The 12,053-nt window shown below is 41.8% G+C and overlaps 1 protein-coding gene across 7 annotated transcripts in view; it reads left to right on the forward strand.

Moving 5' to 3' along the window:
* The first annotated feature begins 4,207 nt into the window (after window positions 1-4,207).
* celf4 (CUGBP, Elav-like family member 4) overlaps window positions 4,208-12,053 on the forward strand; it is a 96,223-nt gene continuing 88,377 nt past the window's right edge. For 6 of the 7 annotated variants that reach the window (XM_041980608.1, XM_041980613.1, XM_041980611.1 and 3 more), the window contains exon 1: window positions 4,208-4,946. In XM_041980608.1, coding sequence (XP_041836542.1) covers window positions 4,670-4,946 — 277 coding nt within the window. In that variant the 5' untranslated portion in view covers window positions 4,208-4,669. The remainder of the gene's footprint in view (window positions 4,947-12,053) is intronic. The other variant, XM_041980615.1, reaches the window with a different exon arrangement.

The raw sequence follows: 12,053 nt of genomic DNA on the forward strand, positions 1-12,053 counted from the left end.
CAAAGCTGGATTTTAGGTGCACAGTGCAAGTGTGTGTATGTGTGATGATGTCGAGAAGCTGGTGTTTGTCAAGAGGCTTGTGTTTTCAGGGGCAGCCAGTCCGTCAAGAAGAGGAGCTGTCAGCATGGCTGATCCATGTAGCCTGCATTCTGCACAAGCACAGATGCCTACCCATGTCAAATGTCACAGCACTAATCTCTTTCCAATGCAGGCCAGGTATAACTGCAGGGGCAAAAGACAGGCACACCTCATTGCGCCACAAAATGAGAATCCCAAGAGATTCTGCAACGCAAAGATCTGCAGACTGTTATGTTAAAGGAATCTATGATTTTTTTGTTTTGTGCATAGCTGTAAGCCCAAGAAGGAAATGCTGTGCAGCATATAAAGCAGCTTCCAAAGGTTTACTAATAAGAATGAGGGTTGTATGCTTGCTAATATCTGTGGCAGCATTTCAACTGGTGTATTTATTGAAAATTATTTTTGATTGAGTGGAACGAGATGCCTTGCATAACTAAATGTACGGCCTTGGCTCATATTCCCTATGCTATAATTACCATGTGTATTAAACTACACAAAGGTATAAGGACATATTTAGTCCCTGGATCTGCTAAAAAGCAATTTTCAAATAGTTTTAATAGTTTAAAGTGTTATTGAATGCTTTGGTGGCTTTAATTTATTTATTTATTTATCCTAAGGGGAGACATTACACCTCCTCTCAGCCCAGTGTCAACAAACTTGCACTGTAAGGCTGTTCATTCTACACATGACCCAATAAAAACATTTTCCTCAGGAAATCAATAAAATTCTCTCAGTTGCTATGTTTACACATAGTCTTTATATTTTTTTTTACTTAAAATGCCTCTTAAATGCAAAGGTTTGTGCGAACTTTGTGGAATTTTTGCATTTGATAAAACTATTTTAAAACATGCACATTTAGTTTATGTAAGTAATATTTACAAGGCAGCATGCACACATTTTGAAATACTGCAACGATTTTGTTCTTGGCACATCCCTGCCAATCTCTAACAAATTGGCACTAATCAAGTAAAAAAAGGACCCTCCTGCCCTTCTTGTCCCTCTAAACTTTCTAAGCATTTAGTCATGCGCCTGCCATTTCTTCCTTCCTTTGTGCTTTCCCTTCTAAATTACTGGGAGGTGATATACAGCCTGGATGTCTCAAGGCTAAGGGAGATTTAGAACTTTGTCCCACATGAAGGAGAGGTGAGAATAGACATTACTATGCAGAATAGGTAATATTGAAAACGCCAGAGCACTTTAGGGTGCCCTATGCAGATTATCAATCTATTTGTGTAACTTGGCTACCCAGGATTTCATTTCCCTTTTCATTTATTTGCCTTGCTGCAATCGTTTACAGTGCTGAAACTGAAAATTGAAGCCATGACGAGCAAGGGAGCAATATTCCAAGGGAAAATAGGCTTCCCTGCTGTATGATTGCAAACGTTCATTTGGGGGAATAAGGGGGGAGGGGGGATGAAGTGACCTCTTTTTGATGAGCTCAAGGAATGTTTTGAGAATTCAAGAGCGTCTAAATATGGTCATCTACACCCTTCTTTGCATAGGTTTCTTGAAAAGGATTTTATGGGCTTTTTTAAGAATCACTTGTCAGTATTGCTCTGTATTAAATTCAGCAACACGGGCGGCATAAACTAGACACATTGCACTAGTTTCAGCACCACGGACAGAGTATTTTCTCTGTCAACATTCCTCTTAAATGTATTTTGTTGGTTTTGCTCAACAGCTCCAGTCTATTCACCATGAATCCAAGTTCAGTGTAATACTATTTAATTAAGAAACGTGTTTAAAAGTATTACTTTCTCAGAATACCTAAATGTACTGATATGGGTATCACTTAGGGAGCCGAAAGACTTGCTGTTACACGTTTTGCTCATTAATTTTCTGTTACCACTCCGATGCGCTCAGAAACAAAGTCATTGCTCTACCTCACAGGTAGGCTGTGTCACGAAGCACCGGGAGGGAACCATCACGTCGCCATACCTTACATAATCATCACGGCAGTACCCAGTGAACATAATTACAGTGATTTGTGCCCTCCCATTTCACTCTTGTATTAAAAAATATTGCTGGGGGTAAGTCAGGCGTGAGCGCAGGCAGGACTGCTGTGCTGAATGGAGTGTGGCCCCGAGGGAAAGCTTGGAGAGCAGAGCACAGTGTCATGCCAAAGAAAGCCAAGTCGTGTGTCGCACCCTCCTCTACCCTACCCTACCACAGCAACTGCTCCGACTCGGTCATGCCGTGAAAACGGGATGACATTACCGGGCCATTTAACTGGCAGAAGAGCAGAAAGAGGACAGAGGTGCTGTGCCGCCGAGAGAGTGACTCTTTTGTTATTTAATGGTTAGCTAATGTCTTGGTGGTGAGGTGAGGGGTGCCTCATAGTCCAAAAAAAAAGAAACACAGCTAATCGTTTTTAGGATTTCGTTCATTTATAAGAGCCGTATTGCTGGCTTATTTTGGCGCCTCGGGATGGTCTTGCCCACAGCAGTCCCCCTGGGGCTGGATTTCACACTCTGAGTAAGATAATAGGGAAGAAGCTTCCGGGAGGTTGTCCAGTTTAAGACACAAGTGCCAGAAATATCGTAACTCCATTGTTATTCTTCGTTAATTTGCTGATCGTTAAAATGGGGTTCATCAGGTTGGACTCAGACAGGATTGGTAGCACACTTACCATTTAAACATTGCCACGACGCCGGCTGCTTTTGTTCCCCTTTGGGAGAAAAGATCGAGAAATGAACTGATTCCTGAGGTGGTGAATCAGTACTAAAGATCTTAATCGGTATCAGTAGATGTTGTGTCATTATAAATTAGGCTACATCCGTTTGGGGATCCAGCTTCTAATCTTTTTCCCAGTAACGTCCCAGGAACTCTCACAAATTAGGGGCAAACTGACCTGTGTTTGTCACAGAGGAAGTCAGGTGTTCTTTGTCACCCAGAAAAGATCACGCTGTCTTGGGACATGGTGTTAAAAGTGTTGCGTGCGAAAGCAGAGATGGCTTCCTTTTCCCCCTACTCCTCTAATAAAAAATTTACTGTTTGTTTCTATTACAGAAATAAAGGTATTGTGAGCTATGTGATGAAAGTCAATTGAATGGTATAAAATGGCAACTAGATTTTTATAAATGCAAGACAGCAAGAATAATTAATATAAGAATAATTAACACTTGGTATAGATTTAATTTTTCTTTCTTTTTTTCTTTTTTTTTCCTTTACACTTATTGTGAGCTCAAAGAGTCTGATATTGGAGTCATTGAATGGATACTGAATGCCTTTGCAAAAGGGAAGCTGATCTTTGCATGGGAAATCAAACAATTGCCCTTTGCTTTGTTTTTCTCTTTTCTTTTCTTTTCTTTTCTTTGTTTTTCTTGTGGTTTTGTTTCTTCAATGTGGCCCCTCGCTACGCCACTCGGCGGTGCTCACAGACTTTCCCTCTCGGAAAACGAAGTCATATTCAACATGACTTTGGAAATGGCGCAGGAAGCTAATAATTCGCCACCTAACCAGGGGAAAGGAAACGTTTCTTATCAACAACAACAAACAACAGTCCTAACCGAGAGATGAATTCCCCACCAATAAATTTCAGTTTGGCGTGTGAGGCTGTTTTTCAGCACCGCGGAGCTGTCCACTGTCAGGAGCGGAGTGATGGGGAAGCAGCGATTCACTGCTGCTGCTGTCGAGGATGAGGAGGGCGCAGAGACGAAATGAAGAGTAATTTTAACACAAAATCAAACCCTTGGAAAACCACAGTCACGTTCCCAAAAGCATTTTAACCGTGGCGACTTTCGTTTTATTTTACATGGACGGAGACGTTTTAGTACGATCAGTTTTTAGCCAACAGTTAATGACAGTAGGTGCAGCTAAGCCAGTCTCAGTGTATGAGAGTCGTGAGCTCGTGAATGTGCTGTTATTTGCTCTGAGTAGGAGCACAAAGGATCGTTTTCTGTATATCTCTCTATTTATAGACCCTCTCCCCTTGATGGAATGTACCACTGACTCTTTGTATAAGAAAAAGGGGGGAACAGAAAACGCTGAGCCTTTACATGCTTGGGTTTAAAACACCCCCTTTTATTCCAACCTCCCCACTGTCCGAGCAGAGACTGAGCTGGTCCTGTTCGTTTAAACCGAGAAGACACCCATACCCACTCCTCAGTGCAAAAAAATAAAAGGGTACCAAGAAGCTGGGACGAAGGAACGTGGGTGTAAATAGACAGTGAACGCTCTTGGTCTCTCTCTCTCTCTCTCTTCTCTCTCCCTCCTCCTTCTCCTTACCACTCTCTCTCTCTCTTTTCTCTCTCTTTTTTATGAAATCAATGAACGAGTTATTGGGTAGGACATAAATATAAGGAATCAAAGCCTCCACCGGGACCAACGACATTGCGCGCTTTTGATATGTGTCTTCGCCAAAAGCTACATGTGTTTTCAAATCATTGTAAATTCTGGCTTTGATAGGACGACAACGGAATCATCCCTGGCACGGCTTGGTCTCGGAACCAAATTTTGACCCAGACTCCCACCAGATTTTTTTCTTTTCTTTTCTTTTTTCTTTTCTTTTCTGGCTTTGAACGTAAAACGATTCTCCACCATCACCATCTGCTGCTGTTGCACCCATCCCAACTCACTGGCCGGTCTGAAGATGGCAACTTTAACCAATGGCCAGGTGGACGGCACGGTGCACGGCGTCGGAGTCGTGTCCGCCAGCACGAACGGGCTCGTGAACGGATTAAACCACAGCCACAGCCCGGCGGGATGCCCGGCGACCATACCCATGAAGGACCACGATGCCATCAAACTCTTCATTGGTCAGATCCCCCGCAACCTGGACGAGAAAGACCTCCGGCCCCTCTTCGAGGAGTTCGGCAAGATCTACGAGCTCACTGTGCTCAAAGACCGCTTCACGGGCATGCACAAAGGTGGGTCAGACCCTCATTCACCGAAAAGATTATGGCTCTATTGTTTTTTATCAGTTAAATGTCACACGTTTGTGAGCGACAGATAAAAAAAATAAAAATAAAAAAAACGTGCAGGAATTTATGAGTAAATTGTGCAGTTTTTTGTTTTGTTTTTTGTTTTGTTTTTTAGAACTGAAGCTTGAATGACTTTTAGCTTGTTGTCGGGGTTTGTGGCAGCAGAATTACGACATTTTCCTTTGTGAGACTTGTCACTTGGCCTCAAAGTCAGCGCATCATTTTCCACCTTATTGAGCAAACATCAAGCATGAGAGTGTCACGAAGCGGGAGTCACGACGGCATGAATTAATGCGGGGTGATAACAGGAGGAGTGGTGTTTCTGTGTGACCAACGTGCACGGGAGGATTCACACATGTAGTCCGCTGGCGTGCTTTCATTCACAGCGCTAAATCGGAATGTTAACCTCACGTTTTTACGTTGCACACGGTGGGGAGGTTTGTGTTTGATCACCCGCAGTACAAAACACTCCGTTGCCTGTTCGGTGTGGGAGAGTGCGCGTTGATGGGGGTTGGGATTGCGCGTGAAAAGGCGTGTGCACGTGAACGTGCATAAGCAGGAGTAGTCCTATTGTAGTTTAAAAAAATTCAGGTGTTGGTTACAATAGCCAACTCAAGATAAACCGCAAAATATAAATGCTAACACAGTTTACACCAATATAAACATTTATTTATTTATTTAACTAACCAATCCCAGCTTCAGTTACTATTCATTTCCAGTTTATTTCCCATTATTTTTTACAATTTTAACCATGTGTGGTACCGAGCAGAATCTCCTTATGATAATAAGCTATTTATTACTGTAAATCTTTGTGAACTTTTGTTTCATCAGTGTTACATGGCCTTTTTTGTTTAAAAGTCTATAAAAGACCAGCCTCTGTTTTATTCTGCACTCTCAAGGGAAGAGTTATTGTGTGCAAATCACCATCTAATGAGAGGTCACTAATTGATCTGCTTTACCTGCAGGACATCTCCCAGAGGAGCAAAGTACATTTAGAAAAAGCTACCAGTCCTCAGGACTCTTGTTGACCCTCTTATAGGCTTTTTCTGTCCATTGTAAACAATGTGTGACGTCCACCATGTGTTAGTAAATTATTATGTTACACAAATAATTTCTGAGGATGGAGACTGTCTGCAGGCGTAGAAGAAAACCAAAGAGGTGGGAAAAGGTGTGTGCTGGAAGGATATATTTTATTAATAGCCCAGCTGTAGCAGCGGCTCCCACTTGGATGGTTAATCACCAGTGGCCCCAGAACTATAGGCACTGCTCGCCAGCTGATTCTAAGAACTGTCTCCTCATTGCGATATACGGCCCTGCTTTCCGGGCTGGGGCCCCGCTTTCATTAGCGAGCCCCCGCTGTGCTCATATTTTAACTAGCTGGAGGCACTACGCTTCCCTGGCTCACCAGCTCTCTGTGAGCTGTTTGAAGGCCGTGTTTCCTCCACAGCCTCTGAACACCTTCCTGAGGTTTCCATGGAGGGTGTCCAAATTAGTGGTAAAAGACAGCACATCCCACAAATAACAAAGTGTCTGACTGTGTGCACTGTGCCTTCATACTGGTTATAAACTTAACACAGTCATAAAGCTATTTTGGATAGAAATCCTTAATTCCCCATCTTTTCTTCTATAAAGCCTAATCAGAAGCATTTAAACCATTTTAAGTGTTATTACTAATGATGATTTTATGTTTTAACAGGATCATTTACTGTATATAAAACTCATTTTCCCTCATTTCTTTTTGTATGGTAGGGCTCTCCCCTGTTCCCTGAGCTTCTTCAGGCCATTCGCCATTTTTCAGAGTCCTGCTATAGAGCAGAGACAGTCAAAGCGAGGGCATGATGACCCTTTGAGGTGTGACATGCTCCAGTGGAGTGAAGTCTATAGAGCTGCCCACCAGAAAACTCCTCATATTCCTCTCCTCCATCTTTTTTTCCTTTTCATTAACTCCACTTGACACTTCATTCTATCCTTTCCTTCATTTCCTTTTTGTCTTCTCTGTATGTACTGACATGTTGCCTGTTCAGTGGCAGTAATGTTCTGTAATGGCAGCAGTTGAATGAAACGTCAGCTTGAACCTGAGATTTTAGTTGATTGACTGCTATTTCCCTCACAATTTTGCCATACCCCTGATTTTTCCCCTCTCAGTGACTTGCACTATCACTGCAAACATTTTAATGCCTAATTTGTGCATACTGCTGTCTTCATTAACTTTTTTTCTAAAATACTTAGAACTATAACAAAGAAATACAGTGAGCGTGTCTTTTTACCTACTTAATACAGACCTTTTTACCGTTATGGCAGGTAATAAAAGGCCTTCGTCCTTTTCTGCTGTACATCAACAGGCCTAAAGAACAGCCTTTGCTATGGTAATGCTACCTCTGAAAAAAGAGACCCCTATTATAGCCATTGTCAGCTGTGCCTGTGCTACTATTGCCATAACCCTCCCCATAATGACTCCATGTATCAATTGTAATCTAGTCTTTAGGATTGTGTCCCTTTGGAATGGGGAGCAGGGAGGAGGGAAGCTTGGGAAGGGGGTCGGCAGAGCTTGATAGCGGGCGCAGGGACACCAGTGCAGGCCTACATTCTCCCAATGATTTTATTTCTTTCCCCTCTGCGACCGAGCCATGCTAATAGAGGCCATTTATAATGGTCACCGGCTGCTGCTGCTGCTACCAAGCACAACGGGGCTGAGAAGCATGGTGAGCACAAAGAGCCAACCCTTTCTTTTTTCTCTGGCAATGCAGCACAGGAGATGGGGGATTCATTCAAGAGGAGTAGGTGTAGATATGATTGCAAGCACTATTCATCAGCCTGATTTCATGTCATAACCACTGCGGCAACTGAGCTGTGATGATACAAGGAAGACATTTAATAAGTGACGGTGTTATCTACTGTTTACCGCTGTCAAATTTTCAAGCAGTATTGTCTTCGTAGTCAAACCTTTACACCTTCCTTTCTTCTCAGTAAATGCAAATTTCACCAAGTTTGTTTTACTGCCATTGCTTCATTTGGTGGTAATTTAATGTGAGTAATGTATTTGTCCTTGGTCAAACTAAATACATTAGCGACAGCTCTCGCCACAGGCTCAGACAGTTAAAGTAGTTACAAAGCCAGAGAGTTGCTCAAAGTCAGAGCAGGTGTTGAAATTTCATTTAGAGTTGGGCCACATTGTCCATTTTGACCTGGCAGGTGATGCAAACAAGAAGCCACAGGTGTTCAAGTTGGGAGCAAAGAGTCTTCTTCATTAAGCTGCATTGGCTATTAAAATACTCTATCATTTCATATCAATATGTCTACAGAAAATATTAATGCACTCACTTATGTTTTAGTATAATGGAAATAAAACAAGGGGGGGGATAAGGTGTAATGACCAATTGCAATCTTGTTTAAATTCACACATAATGCAGATGGCTGATGCTACAGATGGGGGCTATAATCTGTGCAGATCATAAAGGGAGTTATGGTTCTTGCTGAATTCCTTGCTTTTCATATTTCAGCCATTTACCTGAATGTGTTAGGCAAGCAGATTCAGGAGAGATCAGATCATTGAGCTCAGTGTGTTTGCTGAGGCCAGGAAGTCACGATGCCAAAAGCACCAAAGACTCATGCTGTGTTTTATCACAGGCAATTAGATGTTACAGGTTGCCATGTTCACAAAAAAGGAGGCTAAGATCCAACCTGACTTTGAACAAAGAAAAGAGACAAGTACGGGTGTGTTTCTTCGTCCTGCAGGTCTGCGTTAATGCAGCAAGAATTCCGGCCGAAAAATTTCACTCGGGTTGCATCATCTTCTCTGTGGGATCCGTCTCTCTCCTCCTCTCCTGTTTGGCTTGGGATGCCTCGATGAGTGATTGTGTGTGTGTGTTCATGTGCTCCTTCTCTCTCTGGCCCAGAATGCTCCCCTCAGCTCAGTTCAGAATGCACGCTCAGGCCCCACATTGCGGCCAGCTTCCACGAAGAGGCATCATAATCGATTTTGGGTGTTTTGTCAGGAATAGAGGCGACGTGTGTCAGAGAGAAGGTCACTACATACCAAAGTAAACTCGACCACCAGCGCTGCACCACACCCTCTGTCCTATCAGAGCTTAGAACTGCCAAGCAACAAGAGGTAAACAAGAGGTGGAGACAGAGCAGGGGGTAATTTGTCAGGAAGAACATTGTCAAGGCACTGCTGCCTCTGTTGTCCATTATTATTTGAGAAGACTGTCCACTGGGGGCCGGCTGATGGCCGAGCAGGGAGCCAGTTAGTCACAGTGAGAGATGGCTCCACCAGGCCAAAGGAGGGAGTGCTCATGGAGCTCCTGCAAGGATTAGCATGCTAACGGCAGGTTCGGAGTTATGTGGCCTGTCAAGGAGGTGGAGCCCTCTGGCTTCTCTGACCTCGGCAATCCTCTCATTAAAACCACTGACCTTTACATACACAGAGAGAGAGATGAGGTAAAGGGACAGCTGGACCTGTCTGTTCATCTCATTTCACTTCTTCAAGATTGATTGGCACTAATTAACACACAAACTGCATTTAAACTGCAAATTATCTAAACACAAAAGCAAATATCTTCATGTATAAATATGAGATCTATCAAAGACATGTTTGCTGTTCACAAAAGCAAGTGTTTGAAAGGTGAATTACATTTTAAATTCCTACATATAAACTGCAGCTCCATAATTACGTTGTTAGACACTTTATTTGCTGTTTAGGAGCTTATTTCTATTAAGTGAAATGGTCTCATTAGTATATGGGGAAGTCGTGGCTCTCTGCGGAGGGCAGTAGTGACCCAAGGACACACACAACCCCATTTACTGCCATTCCAATAAGTTGGAAAGTTTGCTGATATTAAATGTCTTCGCAGAAATATACCTTGACTAATAAAAAGTTCGGCAAACTCCTGATAGTTTTTATTTGTTTTTCTTTTAAACAAGTTTTCTCTTATGGCAGTATTTCTATCAACATTGTAACACCACAAATTGAACCAGGAACAAATATTAGTATTCGGAGACATAAAAAGCCATAAACTGACTCATGGCATATCCAAACATTTCTAAGGTGAAAGGCACCTTTGAAAAAGTTATTCATATAGTGGAAAAGCTTTCTTATGTTTTGACATAGTTAAATAGCCCAGAGCAGGCTTAGAATAAAGTCTGCCTTAAATGTTTAATCAACATTTGGCCTTTTGCTTTCCATAAAAAGAGGCTGAGGTGCTTCCAGTAAAATTCTTCTTTTTTGTATTTCCCACTATGTTTGTTTCCTAATGTTGCTTTCCTATTGCTGTGTTCATCACCCCGGTGTACCATTCTTTCACAGGATGAAAAAGAAAAATCATTTTTTGACAAGTGCTCCTTGGAGAGGTAAATATTTTCTGTTTTCGAGGCTCTTGCATCAGCGAAGTATTATTGTGCTTTGTGCTGAATTTTTAAAAAGTTGATGCTTTGGGGCTCTTCAATCTTTAGCTAGCTTATTACCATTTCCGCACCCCTCTCCTTCAAATACCATTGGCCAGGACCTGGGAATGCAATTTATTAGAAATCTTGGAAAGTCTTACATATTTGTTTTTGTCTTCTACTTTTGTTTGCAGAGCTCTTTGTAGAGCTTTCTATGGGGGAGAAACCTGCCTCTTTCATTTTTAGCTGGATAACATTTCACAGAAACCTGGTTGTGAATCAGAAGGTTGGCGGGAAAAGCTGTGATAAATGTAGACACATTAATGCAGTTTTATGCCTACTACTTCAATAGCACATTGTGTTATAGTCGTCAGAGTAGAGCCGTGGGACTGTTTTCTTAATCCCGCTCTTGCAGCATGTGTGTTCCTCTCCTGATGGATTTCTGACCATTTTTGCCTGCTCCTGCACATGCTGACTATTTTCATCATAGTTTCTTTGATTTTGTTCATTCTCCCAACAGTGAGGGTTAGTGTTAGATATTTCTGGCTTTGCTTTTGCAAACTAAAGTCCAGCTTTAATCTTTCTTTTAAACTAATTTATTGATTTTGTCACTGTGGTTAAAGCTAGCTAACTACTGGAGCCGGTGTCACACTGTATTTTGATTGTTCGCTAATGTGAGAAATGTGTTGGATCCCAAGAGATACACCAAATCCCATTTCTAAAGCAGCCTTTTACCTCAGAGTGAATCTAATATTTCACATTTGTCACTGTTTTATTTCACTCCCCCAAAAAAGATGTTTTTTGTTCTACTTCTTGAACACTTATATGCTCCATGCAATTATAAAAACCCTGTGCAGTGTATGTAAGCGTTCAGTACAAGAGGTTTAAACACCATTTCCTTTGCTCACTAGTCAAAACACTACAAATCTCTGCTGTGCTTGAACTCAGAAAATAGTGTTTTTCCTTCTGAGCAAAAGCTTCTGATGATGCACAGTCAAGAGACATTATTATAATGGTACTTTATTATTCCCAAGTCTGCACCTTTTGTGCAAAATGCAAAATGTGAAAACTCATTGTGAACTTTTCTCTTTTTTAATGATTATAAACAGATTTTAGATCCGGACTTCAACTAAAACTGTAACTATGCACAAGACAACAGGTCGAGCTGCAGCTCCCTGCTGCAGAGGCTTTCCACAAGGAAACAGCAGCATGACACAGCAAGAATATGAAATATAGTGCCAAAGTTTGTCACTGCTAACTGTGGCAGTGGCCCATTAATGCACACCCCACAAGCATTAATTCATATTACACAGCCTGCTCTAAAAGTTTTTAATTCCATCTAATGTGTTTTTTATTTGTTTGGTCCTCTCTTGAATTCTCCTGAAGGTTAAAGTCTGTTCCAACAATTTAAAAAGAAAATTGTTATGAATTTGTAAACAAATAGCACTTCACTATCTCTCCAACCTTTGATGCCTGTACTCTCAATGACCCTTTTAGCCTGAACAAAATAGTTGCATATCCACTAAACAAATCACTCAGCTTTGGTGATTTATGGTTCATAGAAAGTTGAATTGATGTTTATTCTCCTCTAAATTGCTGAACATAACTCAAAGTGGCGTATCTAGGTCTGCCTGCTAGGATATTCTGAAGCAGGGATTACATGAGCCGTGC

Source organism: Melanotaenia boesemani, chromosome 3 (assembly GCF_017639745.1).
Source record: "Melanotaenia boesemani isolate fMelBoe1 chromosome 3, fMelBoe1.pri, whole genome shotgun sequence".
Lineage (NCBI taxonomy): Eukaryota > Metazoa > Chordata > Actinopteri > Atheriniformes > Melanotaeniidae > Melanotaenia > Melanotaenia boesemani.